Source organism: Helobdella robusta (assembly GCF_000326865.2).
Source record: "Helobdella robusta unplaced genomic scaffold HELROscaffold_21, whole genome shotgun sequence".
Taxonomy (NCBI): domain Eukaryota; kingdom Metazoa; phylum Annelida; class Clitellata; order Rhynchobdellida; family Glossiphoniidae; genus Helobdella; species Helobdella robusta.
Genome location: NW_008704124.1, coordinates 740,957 through 763,138, shown reverse-complemented (window position 1 = coordinate 763,138; position 22,182 = coordinate 740,957). Strand labels below are relative to the sequence as shown.

Sequence of the window (22,182 nt, the reverse complement as noted above, 5' to 3'; positions counted from 1 at the left end):
TATCGATGGTAGATCATAAAATCTAATTAAATTACATTTAAATGAACAAATCAGAGTAGTAAAAATATGAAACCTTTATTGGTTTAAAATTTAAACTTCTCTATATTTGACACTCATATATAGATATGTGTGTACTTGTGCGTGTGTGTGTACATTTGTGAGTGCGTGTGTGAAAGTGTGCATGTTTGTGTATGTTTTAGATGAGCATTTATGTTTATTTGTGGTACTCTATGCATCAGTGTATGTATGTGTGTGCATGTATATACATGTCTGCGCGTTTTTACGTGTTTGTTTCGGTCTGTTTGTATACGCTGTGAGTTAAAGATAACTTGAAGGAAGAAAACATGTTCACAATCATGAAGCATCACAATGTCACACACTTCAACAACATCGCAATATGATTGGATGATGAACTTTTTAACTCCACCTCCTAAAAACAATCCCGCCCACTAGAAATCGAGCAAAATGACATCCTACCAAGTTTTCATAGATTTCTTTGATGATGGAGTATATTTAATAGAAATTTAATGAATTATGCTGGTGAACATTAGTCGTCAATCCGTCTCATAAAACTAACTTTCATAAAATCACTAAGGATAGGATATCTATCTACACTAAAGAAAGGATACCTACATACTTCGGATATTACTTCGTAACTTTCTTTTTAAATACAATACAATTTTTTTATTTGTATTAAAAGTTCGCATTTAAAATCTATAGAACAGTTGGATAATCCATCAAGGTTGGAGTTGAGTTGAGCGAGGTGTCGGTTGAGTTGAGTTGGATACTCGTTGGAAAACACCATCATGAACAAGCAAATTCTTAGAAATGGTTAGTAAGTTGATCTTAAATAAATTACTATTTTCAACAATTTTGTACGTGTAAACTTTTGTACCCAAGTTGCCGAACTTAATTGCAAAAATAAATAAAATTAATTTTTGAAGCATTCACTTCACTTTATTGAGACATTATTTATTGAATTGTATATTCCTAGCAACAATTTTGTCTCACACATTGTCTCGAAGAAACTTCATTCTTCAATTATATCAAAGCTCCATTCTCATTCATATTTTGAATATTCTAACTTTTAATTTTACATGACTTGAATAATTTTTTTAAATCAGTTGAATGCATCATCAGCTTCCTCGCGGCGCAAAAAAGTGCTTCGCTAGATGCTTCTCTATGTTGGCACTTGTGTATTTTTTTCTGTAAGAGATTTTTTAATACTGACACTTAGAGCGGTTTTTTCATAGTTATGAAACATTTGAAAAAGAAACAAATTTATTTGAAATGTGGCACAGCTGTTAGGAAAAGCAGCATGATGGGATCTTAATTCTGAAAAGATTGTAGCTCCTAAGGGGAGACAAATATTTTAAAATAAAGTTTAGACTACTTTCAGACACATCAGTGATTTTTTGTGCGTGAAATATGCTTACGAAGGCGTTTCATGATAGTTGCATTTGATTTGCCGGATTGAAATGTTGATCACAAAAACACTGAAAGTTAGCTAACTTAACAAGTTTAAACTCATAAATAAATGGCAATTGTTAATACGAGAAGTTAATATTTGAAGTGTGAGTTAATTTATTACGAAGCAGACAGCAACGAAACTCACTCGAACGTAACTCGCACATAATCCAGGTGCGTCGCTTTCCTCGACTTCCTGCAACAAATTTAATACGCACATTCCAAATTTAAGCTTATTGTATTTGTTTAAATTTTTCACAACTTTTCTTCAATATAGCTATTTATAAGTTGATAAATTTTATTCTAAAATGATTTCAAAAGATTTGTAAAAAATGAATCGCTGATAAAATGGCCGGTGATTTAGCTCAGTCGGTAAAAGGGCTATGCCTCGCGCTGTTCTTACCCGATGAACTGGTCCGAATACCCTCTGTCCAAAACTCAAAGACTGTCATACGTCATGAACGTATGATGTGGTATTTGCGCGTGCATACATTGCGTGGTGTGAATAGTACAGATTTTGTGGTACGAACGATAGGTATAACTATAAAACAGCACGTGAGCGGTTCTGCCTTTAAAAATCAAAAAGAACAAAATTGCAGTTGAATTTGCAAATTGATCTAGTTAGCTGTTCTCTTCTATGGCAACTAAGACCACGGTACGACGAAAAAAGTGGACGCCCTTAAAAATTGTTGAGTTAAGGTCGCCAAATATTTGAATACTTTCAATTTTTGGTATCGGCATGGCAATGTGGCTTGTGGAGATTTTTTCAAAGATTGTTGAACACAGAAAATGAGTTTCGTTTTCATTCATTTCAAGAATAAACATTTGAAGCAAACTTTTTGATTGATCAACACGGGGGTGAAGATGGTTTAAAATTTCACGGTACACCTTCTAAATTTGCTTCCGAACGTCATGTCATTATGGTTTTAAAAACGTAATCATTTCTTATAAAATAAAGTTAAAAAGTTGAACAAATGAATAACGATTCATTGATTGATCGTCAAGGTCAAGGTAAAGTGAACCAGCTCGGCGGCCTGTTCATCAACGGCAGACCCCTCCCACTGAACATTCGCCTGAAAATTGTTGAGATGGCCTCTCAGGGTGTGAGGCCGTGTGTCATCAGCCGAACCCTCTGCGTGTCACACGGGTGCGTCAGTAAGATTTTGCAGAGGTACCAAGAAACAGGAAGCATCAGGCCCGGGGCTATCGGGGGCAGCAAGCCCAGGGTTAAGATGGAAGACGTCGAGAAAAAAGTAAGATGTGTTTGTTCTGCAAATATTGTTTTCAATTATTTCAAAAATTAATTAAAATTAATTTATTTATTTAACTCGGTTCATGGTTTATATGAAATTATTTTAATATTTTTATTGCACAAACGACATAAGATTGAAGAGTACAAAAAGGAGGATCCGAGCATATTTAGTTGGGAGATCAGAGAGAGGCTAATCAAGGAAGGCATTTGTGACGAGAACAGTGTTCCCAGCGTCAGCTCCATCAGCAGACTTCAAAAGCAAACAAGAACGCCACCCAACAACAACTCCAACAACAACTGCAGCATCAACAATAACGACATCAGCAACAACAGCAAGAATGATAGCGAGATCACCAAGGGATTGTCTTCGGCCAGCGTTGATGGAGACGGTTCGTTATCTTTTTTTTCAATCGTCAACATAGATTACTTTTCTAGAAATGATAACTTAAATTTATTTTTAATCCTATTTTTTTGTCAAAGCCATTATCAATAGCTTCTTTGCTACAATTTTTAATATTTTAAAACTGAACTACCGAACCATAATTTTCACTTCCTTACGTCAAACTTTTAAAAATGTATCGACGAAAAAAACTCAGAAGAGTTTTAAATAGAATTTTTTTTTTAAATTTTGAAATATTTTCAAAAGTTTTAATTATTTCAATATTTTTAAGCTAAAAAGATTAAAATATTCAAAAATAATAATATGTAAAGTGTGTGTACACATAATACACATTATACGTTATTTTATACATTTCTATACTGTACACATGTAAACACGTACACCTATTTGAATAACTTAATATACGCAGCATACATCATATATGAACGGTTACGTAAGTAAAATTGGTTGGCTGGTTTTGAATTACAAGAATTTCCATCAGTAGTAATTAATTTCATTCACTGATATTCAAATAAGTTCTTTCTGGCTCTCTATGTTTGTTTGTTTGTTTGTTCGTTCGTTCGTTCGTTCATTTGTTCGTTCGTTTGTATGTTTGTGTTGTTAATTCGGGCTTTGAATACATCGTCGTCATCATCAATGTCATCTTCATCATCGCAACTATCATAGTCTTCATCATCAAATTCTTCACATTTAGAGACGTCATTATCATTTATTTGGTCATCATTATCATAACATCTTTGATAGCCTTATAGATTTCTACATCATCATCATCATCATTATTATCCTCATTAATATTACTATCACCACAGGTTCTGTCATCTTCATCATAATTTTCATCATCGTCATTTTTGTAGCATTCACCACCATCATCATTTCATTCTGATTAACATCGTCATCATATAAATTCGCTATCAATATTACATAATCCTTATCTTATCATCATCGTAATCATCGTCGTTATCATCGTCGTAAGATGTTGTAGATTGAAACATGCAGTTGTCATCATACTATTTATAAGTTCGATACAAAACCCTAAATTAAATCTTACTGAGCAAAACTTGGATCAAAAACACTGCTGACCACCGGTTAAAATTTTTGCGAATCAAGTTTTTTGATTAGTAGTTTAGTTAGTAAAAATACTAAAAACGCACTACGGTTTTTTACTAGATTCATGTTAGTACTCAATCACTTGTGCGTAAAAATGTACAATTTGTTAACAGAAACCCAGACGTGTTCGATATGTGGTAACATGAATGGAGGTAATTGTTATCATTTTTATTTATTACTGAAAATGCAAACAGTTTGACTTATCTTATAAAAGAAATAGATATTACGTGAAAAGTATGTTGTTAACGGTTTCCTTTTCTTCTATCTAAATCCTAAATACTGATGATATGATGTAATGGTGATGATGGAGGAGAATGATGGTGATGATATGATGTGGTGATGATTATGGTGGACGAGAATGGTGGTGATGATATGATGCGATGATGATAGTGATATAACAAGTACAGGTTAGTTGAGGCTGATGATGAATGGTTTGTTGATTGGCTCATTTCTATTCACTAACTCAACTTGTTAGCACCATGCGTGCTGGCTAAATGGTGATGACGATGACGATGAAAAAAATGATGATGATGACGACGATCATTGTCGGCATGATGATAGTAGTGATGATAGTAATGATTTTTGGGTGTGCGCACGCACGCGAGCTTGCTTGACTACCTCCAACGACATGCTTTCACACTTTCTGAAGTGCAAAAAATAAATTTCATGTTGAATTTAACAAATTCAGCTCACTCTCATCGACACATCACACGTTCTTGTAAAATTCTTGGATTCTCCAGTATGACTCCCAAAACTCCGTCATACTTCTTCACAATTTTTCAATTTTCAAATTTGGTCAATGAGTAGCAGAAATTAATTAAATGATAATTTGATTGTCACTCATCAGGCAACATCTATTAAACTAAACACACAACAACCTATCCAACAAACACACAAACAAACTGCAAATATGTGCTGGTAATAAATAATATACGATGGACCATGCGGTCCGACGTGACTTTTCCACAGCAAGACAGCATGCAATGCAACACGTTGATGCATACCTGTTTTAAAAAGTAACAAGACAACCTACCAGTCAAATAAATATGTGCGCTCTATGTATGTACGTACTCTACATTCCTAGATTTATTTTAACAATATCTTTTAGTGTATTTTAAAATATTGCTGATGAATGAGGAGTTAAAGCTTATATTGTTACTTATACGCATACATACACACACACACATATACGCAAACTCACTCACATGTATATATATATATATATAATGTATAGTTACATATATATATATATATATAAATATTTAAAATGTTATATATATATATATATATATATACGATATATAGCTAATGTATTCATAATTTACAAAAGCTATGAACGAATCACAAACCAAAGCGGCTCTGTTGAAAATGATGATGATGATGTTGACGATGATGATGATGTTGACGATGATGATGATGATGATTTTGACGATGATGATGATTTTGACGATGATGATGATGTTGACGATGATGATGATCATGATGTTGACGATGATGATGATCATGTTGACGATGATAATGACGACGGCGACGATGATGATTATTATGTTCAAATTATTTGTTGGAGATAAATAATGTTCCTCATCTTGGTGAACATTTTTTAGCCAAACATATCAATATGAAGATGTTCATGATGTTAACGTTCCTGATAATGATCATGGTGATGAAATTTTGGAAAGTTATGTGGGTAGATGGATGTTTTATTGAGGAAGCTGTGTGAAACATGACTATATGAAAGCGAACGATCGCACCAACAACAACAAAATTGCAACATTATTCTCTTCGGTCATCTCAATCATTTGGTTTAAAAAATTTCTTTCGCAATAAAACACCGCACAAAACACGATATAGTTAACTTTTCAAACTTTCAATAGACTTCAAAGCCTTTTATTTCAATAATAATCACCGAACATTTTAAAACATCAGCGACGAATGTTACTACGGAGTTGAGTTGATGTGAAGTGAACGAGATGAAAGTTCGTTAAATGGAAGGCATATGCAAAATCACGCTCCTTCTTAGATCATTTTCTACTTGTGAACTCACTAGAAAAAGTAAAATGTAATAAATTATCGAATGAAGGAAATAGTGGCAATAAATTTGCGTTTAAAACAAGTTTGAAACTATTAAAATCAGTTTAGGCGATGTACAATGTTGATATGTTGCGTAAACTTGTAAAGTATCGTTTTGCAATATTTATTTATTTTATTTATAATATGCATTCATGCTAATCATTTACAAACCTTAAAAAATCATGGTGCAATTAACATGAGTTTAACGTAGCGTCACATGATTATCGGCACATTTATTTTATATGCTCAGTTCATTGTTTTAAAGTGAAGTAGGGCAAACAGTGGTTGCGTTAGAAATAACAGCGTCTGCAGTGTCTTTTCACCACAACAACAAGTTATGTGCCACAATATTATTACCAACCATACTACCGAAGATAACATCAATGCTACCAGCAGAGTTTAGCTCTAGTTTGTCGAACGCATCCAGCTTTAAAAGTTATCTGTCTGAATAAACGCCACAAAAAAGATCGAATGCAGAACGGAACAAAAATGAAATACAAAATATTATTGCACGACGTACAACAAGTTTGAAATGATGCAACACTCAGCTATGTATGAGTTAGAATTGCAACAAGTTAAAAACTTGTTTAAACATGGCCGAACTATTTTTGTTTCGAAACTTTATTCATTTTGATAGATTTATTCATTTTCACTATTGCTGAGTGACATGAAGAGTCGTTCGGTTGAAAGGTTGTTCGTATGAAGTTATTCAAATACATATTTTTAAAAAACTTTCCGAACTCAAATCGGAATTTTAACATCAGCTTACATTTTCTACATGCAAACGTTTTTAATTATTAAAAAACTTATTTTGACTCGTTGGTTTGTTTATTGTATAACGAATTCCTATGAGCCTAGCTGAACCATTATACAATCGAGTAAAGCTGGAAATTTTTTCAGTATGCATGTACCGTTGTATTTGACACTTATATCGTGCATCATTCATTTCTTTACTTGTTAATTATTACAACTCAGCCATCTAGTATGATGATTGCACTATGCAATACACATTTTAACCCAAAACACCTTATAAAAATAATTTTTAGAATCTGCATATAAAAATATATCATATAATTATAAAATATTTTAATTAATTTTTCATCAAAAATTTTAAATTTTCATTTTCAAAATTTTACCATAAGACTCAAACCAGATAACAAACATTCATTTCTTAGCACGGCATAAATAAAAGTGATGCTTGGACTTAAATTTAAATTATTCTCCAACTTTTCCTTTAAGACTCCATGTTGTCTGACGTGGACGTCGAACCAGGCTTCAAGCTGCTGCGCAAACAGCGAAGGAGCAGGACGACATTCGATGCTGAACAAACGACCCAGTTGGAGAAGGCCTTCTCGAGAACGCACTACCCAGACATCTACACAAGGGAAGAACTCGCGCAAACATCTGGTCTCACTGAGGCACGGATTCAGGTGACGTTGTTTTCTTCTTTGTCGTTTTTGTGCTATTCACCGTTATTAATTCTGATTGTGAAAGTTTATTGTGTTTTTTGGTGGCAAGCGTCGTTGTCCGTCCCTGTTGTTTGTAGTTGTTGGGGGTGATTAATTTTTTGTTGTGGTTGATGGCACTTGGCTCAGTTTTGGTTGATAACATTCGGTTGAAGCAATTTATAACACTGACGACTCAGCGTGTTGCTAACAAATCACTAACAAAATAGCTTCAATAAATAAGTACAATTTTGAAATTAAGGTCTGGTTTAGCAATCGACGAGCGAGATGGAGAAAACAAAATGGCGTCACCAACACGTCACGTGGTTACGAAACCCTCATGAAAGCCGCCATGATGCCCAACAGCAGCTCAAACAACAACATGAACAACAGTAGCGGCAGCAACAACAACAATGATGACGACGACGACAACAACAACTTCAACGACAATCGTCATAACTGGATGGTCGGAGATGTCTTGCATTCATATTCAGATAAGAACAACCTGCAAAGCCACATCAACGGCAGCACAACTCACAATTTCTACCAAACAAACATACAAAGTATAATTTTTCCATTTTTTGGTTCAGTATTTTGTTCTGATTTTAAAGTGATTCACAAAAGCATTCCGTGGCATTTAACACAAATTCATCTTAGTAACGATCCACACATTTTTAACAATGTTGCAGATGTCGTATTGCAACAATGTTGCAGACTTTATGTTGCCGCAAAGTTGCAGACGTCATGTCGCAACAATGTTGTAACAACGTTGCAAACTTCTAATTGTAGACTTTATGTTGCCGCAAAGTTGCAGACGTCATGTCGCAACAATGTTGTAACAACGTTGCAAACTTCTAATTGTAGTTGCCGGGCGTGAAATTGATACAATTTCTAAAAGTCTCTTTGAAAACTATTCCTAATTTTTTAATGATTGAATAATTCGGATCATTTTGTACTATGTGTGATGACGTTGATGTTAAAATTGGAAGCAATTTTATTTAATGACGCCATCAAAATATTCAGATAATTTCCACGCATGCCAACTCTACAACAAAGACTGCCTGCAGAACGAATGCTCCCAATTCTATCCTGGTTACCTTCCCAATTTCAGATTGCCGACTGATCCTGGCGTGAGTAATCAAATTTTTCAATTTATTCATCCCCGCAACCCGTAGAACAATTTTAATTTTTTCAACTCATATCACGCCAAATATTAAAAAAAAATTCTAAACAAATCCTTAATTTAGTTGAAAATATAATAAATATTTGCAGCCTGTTGAAATGTATCGACCATTGGATCCATCGCATCAACTCCACCTCCAATCACCACCACCTCCTCCACCACCACCCCTGGCCCAGCAGGAGCCACTGACAACTCCCAACTATTTCAATTCGTCTTGGAACCATCAACGGCTGTCCCCACACCCACCGTACATCGTCAAACCCAACCCCACCTACCTCTACCATGGGTCCTTCCACAATTCCTTCCAACATTCCAACAATCCTATGCACACAGGTTTGTTTTGACACTTGCAATTATAAATTATATATTTATGCATTCAAATTGATTCATTTATTTTAAAAATTATTTATTTTTGTTTTTAACAAAAACTCAATTCGATAAATTCATTTTACAGATTGGAAGTCAAATATATTTTCGCAAACGCAGCACAACTCGTTAAACGCAGACGACAATTTCTTCCAACAAACCCCACTTTACAGCCTCGTCTCTGGATTTTAAGCCTACAAAAACACTTCCTATATATACGTACAAATGTTTTTGTGTGCGAACGTGTATTTGTGCGTATCTGTGTTGGTGCCTATGTGTGTCTGAAAATTTTGCAGTACATCTTATTAATGAAAATTTTTTCATATTGCAACCACAGAAATAAATTAATAACGTATTCAAGTCCCCTATGAAACTCAAATTTTTACATCTGCAGAACTGAATCACATTCATCAAATGAATAATATTCGACGTCATATGAAACATTTGTACAAACACAATTAATTCGTTATATAATGTAAAAAGCGTTCAGAAGTTGAACGACTAACTTGTTGGATATAAAAGTAATAACGTGCCTGATTGGATTTGCCTCAAAATGGTCTTTCAAAATTTTATATCGAAATCTCGAAAAAAAAACTTCCGCAGAGATTATTTCTTCTTTTTTAAATTCGAAAATTGATTAGCACCTTAAATAACATCAGTCTGGAAATACACAAACATCATTATTATTAAAGCTTTGGCTGGACCACGGTACTTCATACTGGTATTCTTTCCATCATAAACATTGCCGGAAACAGGAGTAGCGATGAAGTCACGCACCCATAATAAATGGTGCGAGGAGACACCGACAACCTAGACGTTTGGGTCGTCGGCGAGAGTTGAAACTTCAACGTTCAATTGAAGTGCGCTGTCAAAATCTTTGTGACTGTCAATCAACGAAAGAAAATTTGATCAATCTAATAATAAAAAAAGCATATAACACGGTAGGATACATTTTTCGTTGAAACAAATTTACATTATATTCATCGCATGTTGGAGTTTTTCTTACAAACAAATTTACGTTTTAATACAAAAAGTAATAAATTTAAAACAGATGGTTAAGAATATAATGGGTGGTAAATCGTAAATACACCGGAACTGTTCTTCTTTAATAACGAGAGACAATAAAATGAAATTTTAAAATAAAACGTAATTTATGTACAAAATTTTCGTTGAATGGTGAACAACGGCTGTGACAGTAAAAGAAGAAGTGATGATAACAATTGAATGAACAAGTTAAATGTCCTAATTAACGAAATAAATTGTCCTAACTAATTATTAGAAAAACAATTGCGGATATATTTCAAAAGAGAGAAGGGAGAGAGAGAGAGATCCAAAACTTTCAACTATAAAAATTACATCGGTATATTTCTATTCTACAGTATGAACATTATATAAAATACAAAAACGTTGAACTTTCTTTAAAAAAAAATGCAAAAACAACCTATTACTACTTTTTAAAATGAGAAAAAGGCAATGAGCTCTAAAACTCTGGTACGCCAATGCAATATCATTTCGCCATTCAGTCAATTATCAACTCGTCAATAGCGTTACCATCATACCACACCGCATGCCTTGTTCTGTTCTCAATATTTCCTTATTTTATCAGTCCAAAAATAATTAGCAGCTGCATAAGCAACTGACTCATTTAGCAGGCTACAACTTTTATTTTTATCCTTTTTTCACCATGTAACTTGTCTTTCTATTTTAATAGTAATTTTCATTTGATCAACTTCAGATGACACAACCTAACCTAGAGTTTTTCTGATCTGCATTCTTCCATTATTAGTTCCTCGCTGTCTGACTGACTGTCTTTTATAACTTCCACTATTTCTTACGATTTTCCATAGCTGATGAATTTTTTTAATATTCCAATTTACAACATTTTTAAATTGACAGACATTAAACTGTATATGAAATTTTAACTGAACTCATAGCAACAGTTCGAACAGAATGAACATTTAAAGAGAAACTAAAGCGGAATATGGCATGTTAGATATGAGTAAATAGTTCATACATAGTAGAAGTTATAACATTAAAATGTGTGCACGTAAAATGCTGACAACTGAACTGATTGTGAATTGGAAGATTTAAAATCATTAAATAACGCAGAGTATTGTACAAATTAATTTAAACAATTGTTGTAATTAATTCAAATAAATAATAATATTAAAATATATTATTTACATTTTATATTCCAGTACAGATGATACTAACAATTGAAACGGATTAAAAAAATGTTTAAAGTTTTGTTTTTACAATTTTGTTGTTGATGTTGGCGTTAAACTGGAGTAACTCATCTTTCTTCTCAATCTACTCTCATCAAATGATGTCACGGAGACCAAGCCCTGTGTGTGAGGTGCATGCATTCGTGTATATATGTGTGTGTGTGTATGTATGTATGTATGTATGTATGTATGATTGTATGTATGTATGAACGCATGTATTAATGCAGGCATGTATGTATTTATCTGTCGTGCAACTTCTGAAAAGAGAACATTTTGTATTACAAATATGCCAATGAAAACAAGCGAAATAAGAATGATCCCGACTTTTGGTTTGGGTCTGTAGTTGTTGACGGCAGGGATGTTGAAAGAAATCCTATCAACCTTGCAACCGTATGCGTGAGGTGTGAGCTTAAAGACGGTGTGGAGTGGCACGTCCAAGTAGGGCACATCTTCTGTCAGCGGTTCAACAGGATTTATTCGCAATTATTTGATCACTTTATGTTGATTGTTTTACAAGATGAAGAATAACAGAACTTTAAAGGATTTTAAAGATTTAACTCATAAATTGAAATATTACTTAATTTCATATCAAAATTAAAAATAAACACTCTCTTCCTAGCCAAAACCAACCTCTTGGCTCATCTAAGAGATAGGCAAGGAGACATCTGGCGACAGCTTGATGGCACACCACCATCACATTCGATACCTTTTCCAACTCCATAATGATGGGCTCCAATCGAACCACGAGGTCTTGGTACGACTAAGCGCAAAAAGTTTAATAAAATAGTCGGGAATAAAAATACATTTCAACACTTCCAGCAACATAAGTCGAATAGCTCGAAAAATGGTATATATGAGAATAAGATAAACTAATATAATGAGAGGAAGATGAAGAAACGCACCTCTCCAGATGGGTATCTGTAATAATATTTATCATTTTCCCTCAGGGTATACTCCTCAGGAAATCTGCATCTTATATCTTCCTGGGTCAGGCCTTCAAACGAACCCTGCAAACATTTGTTCATACACACATACTTCGTGTCACAAACAATTGTCGCTTGAAGTTTAAGAATATAAAATCGTTTCTATGCAAATGTGCAATTCGGTGAAGATTTATTTTTAATTGTTAAAAAAACATCAACGTTTCAACTCAATTTGGGAAACTGTTAATAACAACAAAATCATGACAAATGCAACATCACTCTACATTAATATTATAATTTAAGATGGGAAAAGATTATAATTATAACGCCGTAACATTTTTTTGCTTAGATTAGCAGTCAGATTTAAATAACAAATAAGTTTTACAGATTTTATGCCACTTCACTAAATATACTAAAGCATTAAGAAAGTTAACAAATGACAATTTGGTAAAAACTCGTCGATGTATTATTTATAGAAAAAAACTTTTAAACTTGGAAATTTGTGGAAAATTGTAAAATCAGGAATACATTTATTTTACGAACATTTTTTTATGAAAACTTTTAAAAATAACGATAAAAAAAAGAAAAAAAAACCACAGACATTATCGAGCTCATTGAGAGCCTTCAACCTGGATACCGTAGCAACGAATGGTTTCAAGGTGTCACACGTCTTCAATGCACTCCTCATCAGACTGCTCCATACGACGATGTCTTTCATGTTGTTGCGGTCTATGAATTCTGCCAAAGATCTTGCATACTGCATGTATCATATATGTATAAATAATATATATATATATATATTAATAACATTATAATTAATATACATATAGCAAGCATACATACAAGGTAGAAAGGCGGAAAAAGTTCTGAGATAAAGATCAAATGAGTACTTGACAATTTTTATGTAAAGTTGTTTTAACAACTGTGAAGCAATGAATAAATGAATTCTGGTTCTTCACCTGAAAATTTGAAATTTTTTTATATAAAAGAAAGAGTTCAGAGTAATTGAAAATTTGCTACAACGTTATGCATTTGTAATTTTAAATCAATTTTACAAAAAAAAAATGTTAAAAATTGGCAATTAGAAATAAAAGTGTTTTCAGATAAAATTGAATGGAGTTGGCTAGCAAAGCAATATGAACCAACCTGAATGCCCCGATCAGAGAGGTCATCATCCCCACCGACCAGACCCATCATGTTACCATTGGTTTCACCTGCCTACGTTCATCATTACACTATTAATTCAAATACAATTTACTTCCAACCATTTCTCAAAAAAAAGCAACATCTCTTAAGAAAGCGTATGATATAAAAAAATCATAATTCAAATTATTCACGAATATGTAGGTAGAAAACTATAGATATAAATGCTGCACCAATGTAAAATAAATCACTCAAATAAAGTGGCCAAAATATTTGATTGATTGATTGGTTGGTTGACTGATTGGATGATATATGTACAACGATCTATTTAGTCTTTTAGGCATTAAAAAAAGCCCTAGAGTGAAAATTAACTGACCCTGGTGATGTAAATGACTCGAGGAAGAACACTTATGTTCATGAAGTAATAGATGATGCGAGACTGCATGTGGCCTACAAAGATTCGTGATACGATTGCAAATTTTATAACACAAATGCAAAGTAGATACAACTGCAAATTCTATTGAATCCTTTTTTTCATTTTAATAATTTAATAAAATATTTGTTATTCAAAAATCGTTGTCTATGAACATAACACTAAAACAATTAGAATAAAATTTCAAACAGTAAAATTAATTAATTTATTATTATTTAAAAAAAATATAGAACGTAAAAGAAAATAGCAGAAATTAAATGAACAATTTCAACGTAATCTGTTAACAGTTTAACCAGTAAACCATACATACGTTCTAATGAGTTCCCAAAGCCATTCAAAAACGCTCCATCATCCAATGAAGTTTTATAAATCAATGAAAGTTTCTTAAAATGAAAAGTTTCATAAGGCTAACTTTTTATTTTATTGGCAATAAATTTTGAGCCTAGGTTGAATATTTTCAGGAAGGAGATGTTTTTATCATAGTCAATGTCAAGAGGCTCGTAAGACCTTTCATAATATTTAATTCTTTGCTTGAAGTCCTCTACAGCCTGCTCTCGACTCACATTCTCATAATCCGGGCTCATTATTTTAACATCCTGAAAAGAAAATTGTTTAGCTGCATATTCAAATAACATAATACCATCTAATAAAATATAAATGTTAAAATGATTAAACACTAAAAAGTATTTTAAAGAGTCAGAACACTTGAAAGAAAAAACAAATCAAAATGTTTGATCTCATTGAAAAGTTCAACAGAAAACGGAGTTGGTTAAAAGTAGACAAAGCTCCATTGAGTAAATGATGATTAAATTAGATGGTTTAAATGTGGATGAAAATGATGAAGAATCATAAAATTGATTGGCACGACCTTAATGTTGGTTTCAATGACATCAGGATCATCACATAATGACTCGACAAACAAGATATTCACGTTGTGGACAGCCATCAGGTGCTCCAGTATCAACCTTCTTCGAGCTTTCGTTGAGTTTGTGGCATCATAAATCTGCAATGGTCACCAACGTGAAACAAACATTACACCGAGTAAGATTTCATGTAGAAAGATATATTAACACATTGATGTGGAAACAGAAGTTGCAAGTTGTAAACAAAAAAAGCAAGAACATAAAGGATTAATAAGAAAATAATTTAAAAAAATTGAAAGAGACCCCAATAGATGGTCCAGAATCTTTCATCCACTGCAACATCTGCTGCAGCACACTCATTGCACATTTGCTAATTAAAAAAACACAAATGAAAAAAGAATTGAATTGGTGAGCATTAAAAAGCAAAGAATGATAATGTGAACAACTTTCTCATTTCAATGGCATCTGAATTGTCAGCCCTAAAAAAGTCAGCATTATTGATGGAAGTGGGGATTTCTTGTCTTCTGGCTTCACCAACGTTGAAAACTGAATGGAAAGTACATTGAATGAAAATTAATTAATCAGTTATGAAAACATCAAATAATGGAATGGTTGAGACAAATGGAAATTGTAAAAAGAGTTGGCTCTTGGAGTCATTCATCTCAATTATGACATGACATAGAAAGTCTGACAGAAAAACTTTCCGAGACTAAAGTAGGCTGAACAGCCGATGTGGTGGAATGTTGATCTTGGTGACATGACCAGCACAAAATTAAACAAACAAATCAATGCAGAGCTTTAAGCTGAAGAAAATGGATATGAATTAATTTAATTTGAATCAGAACTTCATACTTTTGAACACTTTTTTGTTGCTAGAAAAAAAACTACAAGAAAAGGTAAAATGTTTGTGAGTTAAACAAAGAAGTTGAAATAATGCAACACCAATCCCTTTAAACAATTTTTGTTTAATTAAAATGCAGGTTATTATATAAAATGATGATAGTAAGAATTTCTAACAACACATATGTACTCTCACACACACGCACACGCAAATTTGTGTGAATGTGTATTTGTTTGTTTGTTGGTTGGTATGTCTGTATGTGTGCTAAAGATTCATATATTAACTCTAAGAACCTTTGGCTCTGTATCCAATCCAGTTGAGATACCTGGCCAACTTTTTTGACATGTAGGTCTTTCCTCTGGCTGGTAGGCCAACCATGATTATAGCACATCTCAGAACAACCTCTTTTGTTTTATCTTCAATAAAAAAGCATTATTAAATTATAAAATAGTGGCATGCACCTATGTACTTTACTAACAAAAAATCCATATGGAAATATTTATACAGAATAAATTTGTATAAATGCAGTATTTATTTTTATTGTACAATCTAATAAGGACAAAGCTTATCCTTAAAGATTGTTTAATAAGAATAATGAAATCAAAGTTATGAAAAAGATTTATATGATGGAATTAGAAAATCTTACTGATTGTTATAGGCATATATATCCTAACTCTAACTGAAATTTTTAAAACATCAATACAATATTGTAAGTTTTTAAAAACAAATATAAGTTTATACCTAGGTTGAATCTCAGACTCTATGGGTTTTTACAAACATACACACATATGCATGTGTATAACTCATAAAAAATAGACATACAGATATGAAAAACAAATAAATCCAATCCCAAATTCCAATCAAAAATTTAGAAATAAATTTTTTTATATTAAAAAAAACAACAACAAATATCAAATAAGTCATAAAAACTGGGTGTGTGTCTGTAAGTAAATTAACAATATTTAATGAAATTTTATTTTTAACCATATAAAATAAATTATAAATAAAATCTGATATTAGATTAGATTAGCATTAGACATTAGTCAATTTGTTAAGAAGACAGAAGACCAATTCTTGAGATTTTGTCATGTCTAACCAAGGAATTTAAAAAGTTTTAACTAAAAATTTAATATAAATTAATTGATTTAAATAATAAATATATATTATAAATTCATTGGATTAACCTAATTTTTTTAACTTTATAATGTTTAATTAAAGTTTAATCTTTAATTTAATGTTTAAAAGACAAGTTTTTAAAAAATTTTTAAATAACATTTATTTCTCAGTTTTCAACAGAGGTTATCGTCATAATAAGCTAAGTAAAGTAAAAAGAAGCAAATAAACTATCGCAAAATTTAAAAAATAATTTAATAGATGCATTTACTAATTGACGGTGCCATTCGAAAGAAAATTAAAAATAAAAATGAATCCAACCTATCTCCATGCATGCAACTTGCCACTGTTCAAGGTGCCCAATTAATAGTTTAAAAGTGAACGCGTATATAAATAGATAAACACACTGCATGCATATTGTCGGCAAACACAAACCCTACCTGTGTGACAACCTCTTTGATTAAATTCTAAGTATATGTTAATTTCTACTTAATTCCACTCCTAAATTCTGTGCTTCCAGCTTCCATACACAAAAAATCTACAAGAAAAAGTTGCTCTTTTGGAACATTTGGTTGGCGAGCCAGTAGAAGTGTCACGTCACGTGCTGTTACGCCATGGCCTGGTTCGAATACTGTCTGCCGGAATCTTAGACTATCGAACGCTATGCGCGTACATACATAATATGTATGTGCAACGTGTAGTGCGGTAAGTAAGGTCTTTGCAGTTCTACGTCTGTCAGACAAAGCTGCATCATAAAGAACAAGTAAACTCAGGGGCCTCTATAATTTTGATGCTTTTGCCATAAGGCCACCACACTTCTATAAATAACTTACGGGTGGAATTTGTGTAATTAGATTAGTTAGGCCAGTTAAAACATTAGTAAAATTTAGAAATTTATCTAACAAAGCATAACAGTGTTTAAAGAGGTTCACTAGACAAGGTTTGTCTTAGTATCCCAGCTCTCGTAGTATCCCAGCTTTCAAAGTTTGATCTTGATACTGCTGGTTGATTCCACAGAGATTGTCTTTTATTACTAAGCTTTTATTACTTTTTTAGCAACATTTAAGAATCTTTACTTGATTGAACTTTCTCTTTTCCTAAAAAGTTTGAATCCCTGACTACTTTGGCCAGAAGAATCTTGTGGATGGTGTGATTTCTTTATTCCCGTTAACCAGTTTGTATGTGTAAACCAGATCCCTTTTGCATCTTCTTTTTTTAAGATGTTAATCCACATTATTTCAATCTGTCTTTGTATTGAAGTTTTCCCAGACCTTTGATCATCTTTGTTGCTCTCCGATGTACCTTTCCAGAATGTCTGTACCATGGATATCCATGGTCTGTCATTTTGCAGATGTGAACTACAAACCTGAGCACATAATTCCAGATTGAAAAAATTTGGTTTAATGCATTTTTATGGGAAATTTTGTTACATCATTTTCCTATACATTTCCCACATTTTTTTACATTTTGTATTTAATGTTGAGCTGCAATGCATCAATCAACATTCCTACGCCTGTTAGTTGTTTCTGTGTTTTTATGTAAAAGTGAATTTAATTTGATTGAAAGTTGAAGGTTAGCTGGATCGCCAACCATGGGGGCTGCTACCTCAAATGCATTCTGGTTGTCTCCAGATATTCGTCCGGATTATCAGAAAGATCCCATCTTTGATCCCCAGTACGGTTTCGACAAACCTCGCGTTCCTAGAAGTCAGTTTTTTGTTCTGTTCTCAATTCAAATTGTTATTATTTCATAAATAATTTTTTTAGTTATTAAATTTTTGTTTTGTTTTTTATGAAATCTAAATTATAATTTAGTAAGTTTTTGTTTTTTTTTCCAATTTTTAATTTAAATAATTAATAAATTCAATCAATAAAACTTTTAGTTTTAGTTAGTGTTTTAGTTAGTTAGTGTAGTTAGAATCTAACTAATAGATTTTAAGAAGCGATACTAGAAATTTTTTTTAGGCTTTTATTTTTAAGCCTAAAATTAAAAAATATTTAATTTTTAAAATTTGTTTAACTTTAATTTATTTTTATATAATATAATATGTTTAATCTTCATTTTTTGATCTTTAATTAAATTGCCTTGAATCTTTTAAAATAAAACTAACAAAATTTTATATCAGTTATTTTATAATTTTATCTTATATTATTATTTATTAAAAACCAAAGTTTGCTTTAACTTAGAAAATATTGATAGTTGAAGTTTTGAGTTATAAAGTTATGAAAGTAGTTGTTTATAATTATAATAAATATATTATAAATAATTTAATTATACTATTTTAATCAATATAAAAATGAACAATGACTTGAATTGCCAATTAATACAGTAAACAATAAAACTACTCAAGTTAGTTGCACGTTGAAAAATGTTTTAGATATTAATAATTTTGAACTTTAAGGTTAATTGAATAATTTTGAGATTCCCAGTTTATTGAACATTAAAGAGTAAGCATTTGTTTTGTTATTCATTAGAAATGATTGCTACAGAGGAAGAGTTGAATGCAGCCAACATACCACCTGAAAATAGGGATTATTGTTCACATCTCTTGATTAAGTACTTTGCATGCAGAGAGCAAAAGTTTCCTCTAACTTACTTCTGCAAAGACGAACGAAATGCATATTCTCACTGTGAATATGATGAGTATGTTATCATTCCTTAATAATAATATTTAATTTAAATAAGTTATAATATAATTTTTTAGATTTATTTATTTTTCAACTTCGTGTACATCTTTATTAATGTTTGCTGTTCTTTTAAATCTAGTTACGTTTTGAGGATGAAGGAATTTGAAAGAGAAAAAAGATTGCTGGAAAGAGCCAAGAAGATTGGCATTCCTGAAATAGCCAGCAGTTGAATTTAAAACTTCAACATTCAATTATAATTATTAAATGTTATATTAAAAATAATACAGGCAGTTTGGAAATAGTTTTTGAAAAATCTTTCTTCGATTTTCATTTCTATATATTTAAAATCGTTATTGGGAATCTAATTAGTAGGAATTATGACAACTTTTAACTTGTTGATAATTTATTGCTTTTCAATGTTTAGTGGTTCTCCCACCAGTCTCTTTGTTTGACCTTTAATAATGCTTAGTGATTACAACTTAATGATCAGTGCATGTATATATATATATATATATATATATATATATATATATATATATATATATATATATATATCAAACCTAAATTTTCTACAACATGTCTTCATCTGAATTCTTCAAAATCCGGGTTCCCATACTATGTCAGATGATTGATGAATTGTAGAATATTTCAGATTATTTTGTGTTGATAATACTGAAGAAATGTATAATTGTATTGATGAAGATATATATGAGGTATAATGAGGTACAAAATAAAAATTTAAGATAATGTAAAACTGCAATATATTACAATATTGTGATAATGTAGTACGGGTACGCAAGTTTTCAAACAAGACTGAGAAAAAAAATGAATGAAAGTTCGTGGTGTGTATGGACAAAATTGTTTAAGCAATTTTATGCGTTTTTTGTCTGTGCAGCCTATGCATATAATCTGAGTGTGTGTTGTAGGGACCTTAACTCTAATTTATCTATCATTGTAGTTTGCTTGACCTTTTTTTGTTCAGATGGCACTTTTAAAAGTAACTGCTAAATCGGCAGCTTGTGATGATGTTGTCATTCGTAAAAGCTGTAGCACCATCTGAAATTTGCGGATTCAATGACTTATAATCAATCAATTAGTTTATAAATCGCTATTTCCGCGATGTTCAACAGCGCTCCTCAATGAATTTTGAACAGATGAAGAGGTCAGAGAAGGAGGCAGAGAGTTCCAGAGAAAAGGGCTAGAAAAAGCAAATGCAGATTTATCAAGATTTGATTGATTGATTCCTTAGAGGATAACAAAGTTGCTACGCACCGTTCGGAAAATTCATGAAGATTTTGAAAAATCAAAGAATTTACTTCAGATAATTTTTTCCTAAAATATAGCTGAATCTCAACCTTCCTACAAAAAAGTCCTTGCTACGTAAGTCACTCGGAAAATTGTTTTTTCTATCATTTAAAGGTTATATTTTAAATTTTTAGATTACAGCCCCAATTTTTTATCTTCACCACTAACATCAGCCGTTTCTAGTTAATATAGACTCGATCTGCTCAGTGTTTCGCTACCACTTTCTATTTATTTTAGAAATTATTCTGTGCCTTTCTATGAACTCCTTGACTTTGAGTTGACATAAAAAAGAATAAAATCCAAGATATTATTATGCCAGTGTCTCTTATATTATTGACTGGATTTAAACATTTTTAATCAAATTACCAATTTTTTAGATTTTATGAAACAAGCAACTAATATGCAAGAATTTATTTCAATTTAGTGAATCGTCAAATACATTTACATGTATTTACATGAAAATTCAATAAAAATCTAGCGTGATAATTAAAAACAGATATAATTTATATAGAAGTAATTGTAATAAAAAGTAACTAGCAATAAAATATTCAAATGGCTCATTCATATAAGATACCATTGAAAACACAATTACGTGATCATAAACTATGCGAATAAACAACATTGCAGCGAAATGACGGTAAGAAAAAATTCAAGAGCACATACCACATGTTATAAAAAGCAATTTAAACGGCTGGGGACGAAAGTAAAATACTGAAAAAAGTAGGCTCACCAACATTTACGAACCTTCTAATTAAGGTTATACTATTATTATATTACTATAAATAAATTATTACAAAAAAAATGCGTGATTAATGGAAATCAGTTCTCTACATTTGACTTGCCATCAACAAAATAAGAAACGAATAATTTAACTATTCGTTAATTAACTGAACAAAATTGATAACGTGATGAACCACAAGATGTTACGTGCCAATATCCACTTGACAATTACGTCTCAAGTTCACTTAGCGAAAAAATATATGGTCCTAAAGATACAAGCTGGGTATTTGATATATGGATACTGTAATGATTCTAACGAGAAATAAAATGCATACCTTATTAAATTTAATTTTTACAATATTGAACAAAACTCAAAATTTTTTCTCTTTATATAAAAAACGAAAATGACAAGATTTGATCGAAAAATAATTAAGTGGATGTATTCAGACGAACATAATTGATCCTTGCAAAACTTCAATAAAGCTCAATTTGCACTATCAAACTAAAATAAATAACTTGTTATAAATTTCTGCCACATTAGAGACGCCAATTCAAGCCGTAAAATGGAAAATTTATAGATCATTTCACTCAATACATTCCTAGCCGTAATCTCAAATTATTACTTGAAGAAAATAAAAAGCCAAACACCATCATAACCACAAAACATAACCACTCAACATAATGGCACCCAACACAAAC

The 22,182-nt window shown here is 31.7% G+C and overlaps 3 protein-coding genes across 3 annotated transcripts; 2 read left to right on the top strand and 1 right to left on the bottom strand.

Moving 5' to 3' along the window:
- Positions 1-540: 540 nt before the first annotated feature.
- HELRODRAFT_185509 (hypothetical protein) lies at positions 541-9,650 on the top strand. The gene is made up of 8 exons (XM_009018287.1): positions 541-831; positions 2,473-2,720; positions 2,853-3,108; positions 7,536-7,726; positions 8,004-8,304; positions 8,765-8,871; positions 9,014-9,257; positions 9,379-9,650. Exons 1-8 carry the CDS (start codon positions 807-809, stop codon positions 9,480-9,482), a joined length of 1,476 nt encoding a protein of 491 aa, XP_009016535.1. The 5' UTR covers positions 541-806; the 3' UTR covers positions 9,483-9,650.
- Positions 9,651-10,225: 575 nt separating this feature from the next.
- HELRODRAFT_185506 (hypothetical protein) lies at positions 10,226-17,186 on the bottom strand. Its single transcript, XM_009018286.1, has 13 exons — positions 17,153-17,186; positions 16,012-16,134; positions 15,324-15,423; positions 15,181-15,247; positions 14,883-15,017; positions 14,427-14,610; positions 13,958-14,031; positions 13,585-13,656; positions 13,040-13,195; positions 12,418-12,522; positions 12,146-12,275; positions 11,840-11,967; positions 10,226-11,635 (listed from the first exon to the last, which is right to left on the bottom strand). The coding sequence occupies exons 1-13, from the start codon at positions 17,160-17,162 to the stop codon at positions 11,543-11,545; spliced, it is 1,377 nt and encodes a 458-aa protein (XP_009016534.1). The 5' UTR covers positions 17,163-17,186; the 3' UTR covers positions 10,226-11,542.
- A 1,236-nt stretch (positions 17,187-18,422) lies between these two features.
- On the top strand, positions 18,423-19,493 carry HELRODRAFT_77768 (hypothetical protein; the record flags this gene model as incomplete). The annotated part of the gene is made up of 2 exons (XM_009018285.1): positions 18,423-18,537; positions 19,306-19,493. The coding sequence occupies 2 exons, from the start codon at positions 18,423-18,425 to the stop codon at positions 19,491-19,493; spliced, it is 303 nt and encodes a 100-aa protein (XP_009016533.1).
- Between the last annotated feature and the right edge of the window lie 2,689 nt (positions 19,494-22,182).

What these genes read in the sequence shown, in the direction of transcription:
- HELRODRAFT_185509 (XM_009018287.1), top strand. Translation starts at nt 807, where the DNA reads ATGAACAAGCAAATTCTTAGAAATG. An exon ending in CAAGCAAATTCTTAGAAATG is followed by an intron (nt 832 to 2,472) that starts GTTAGTAAGTTG and finishes TTGATCGTCAAG; the next exon opens with GTCAAGGTAAAGTGAACCAG. An exon ending in CTACCAAACAAACATACAAA is followed by an intron (nt 8,305 to 8,764) that starts GTATAATTTTTC and finishes CAAAATATTCAG; the next exon opens with ATAATTTCCACGCATGCCAA.
- HELRODRAFT_185506 (XM_009018286.1), bottom strand. An exon ending in ATTCTGGACCATCTATTGGG is followed by an intron (nt 15,018 to 15,180) that starts GTCTCTTTCAAT and finishes TGACCATTGCAG; the next exon opens with ATTTATGATGCCACAAACTC. An exon ending in CTCTCAATGAGCTCGATAAT is followed by an intron (nt 12,523 to 13,039) that starts GTCTGTGGTTTT and finishes AAATGTTTGCAG; the next exon opens with GGTTCGTTTGAAGGCCTGAC.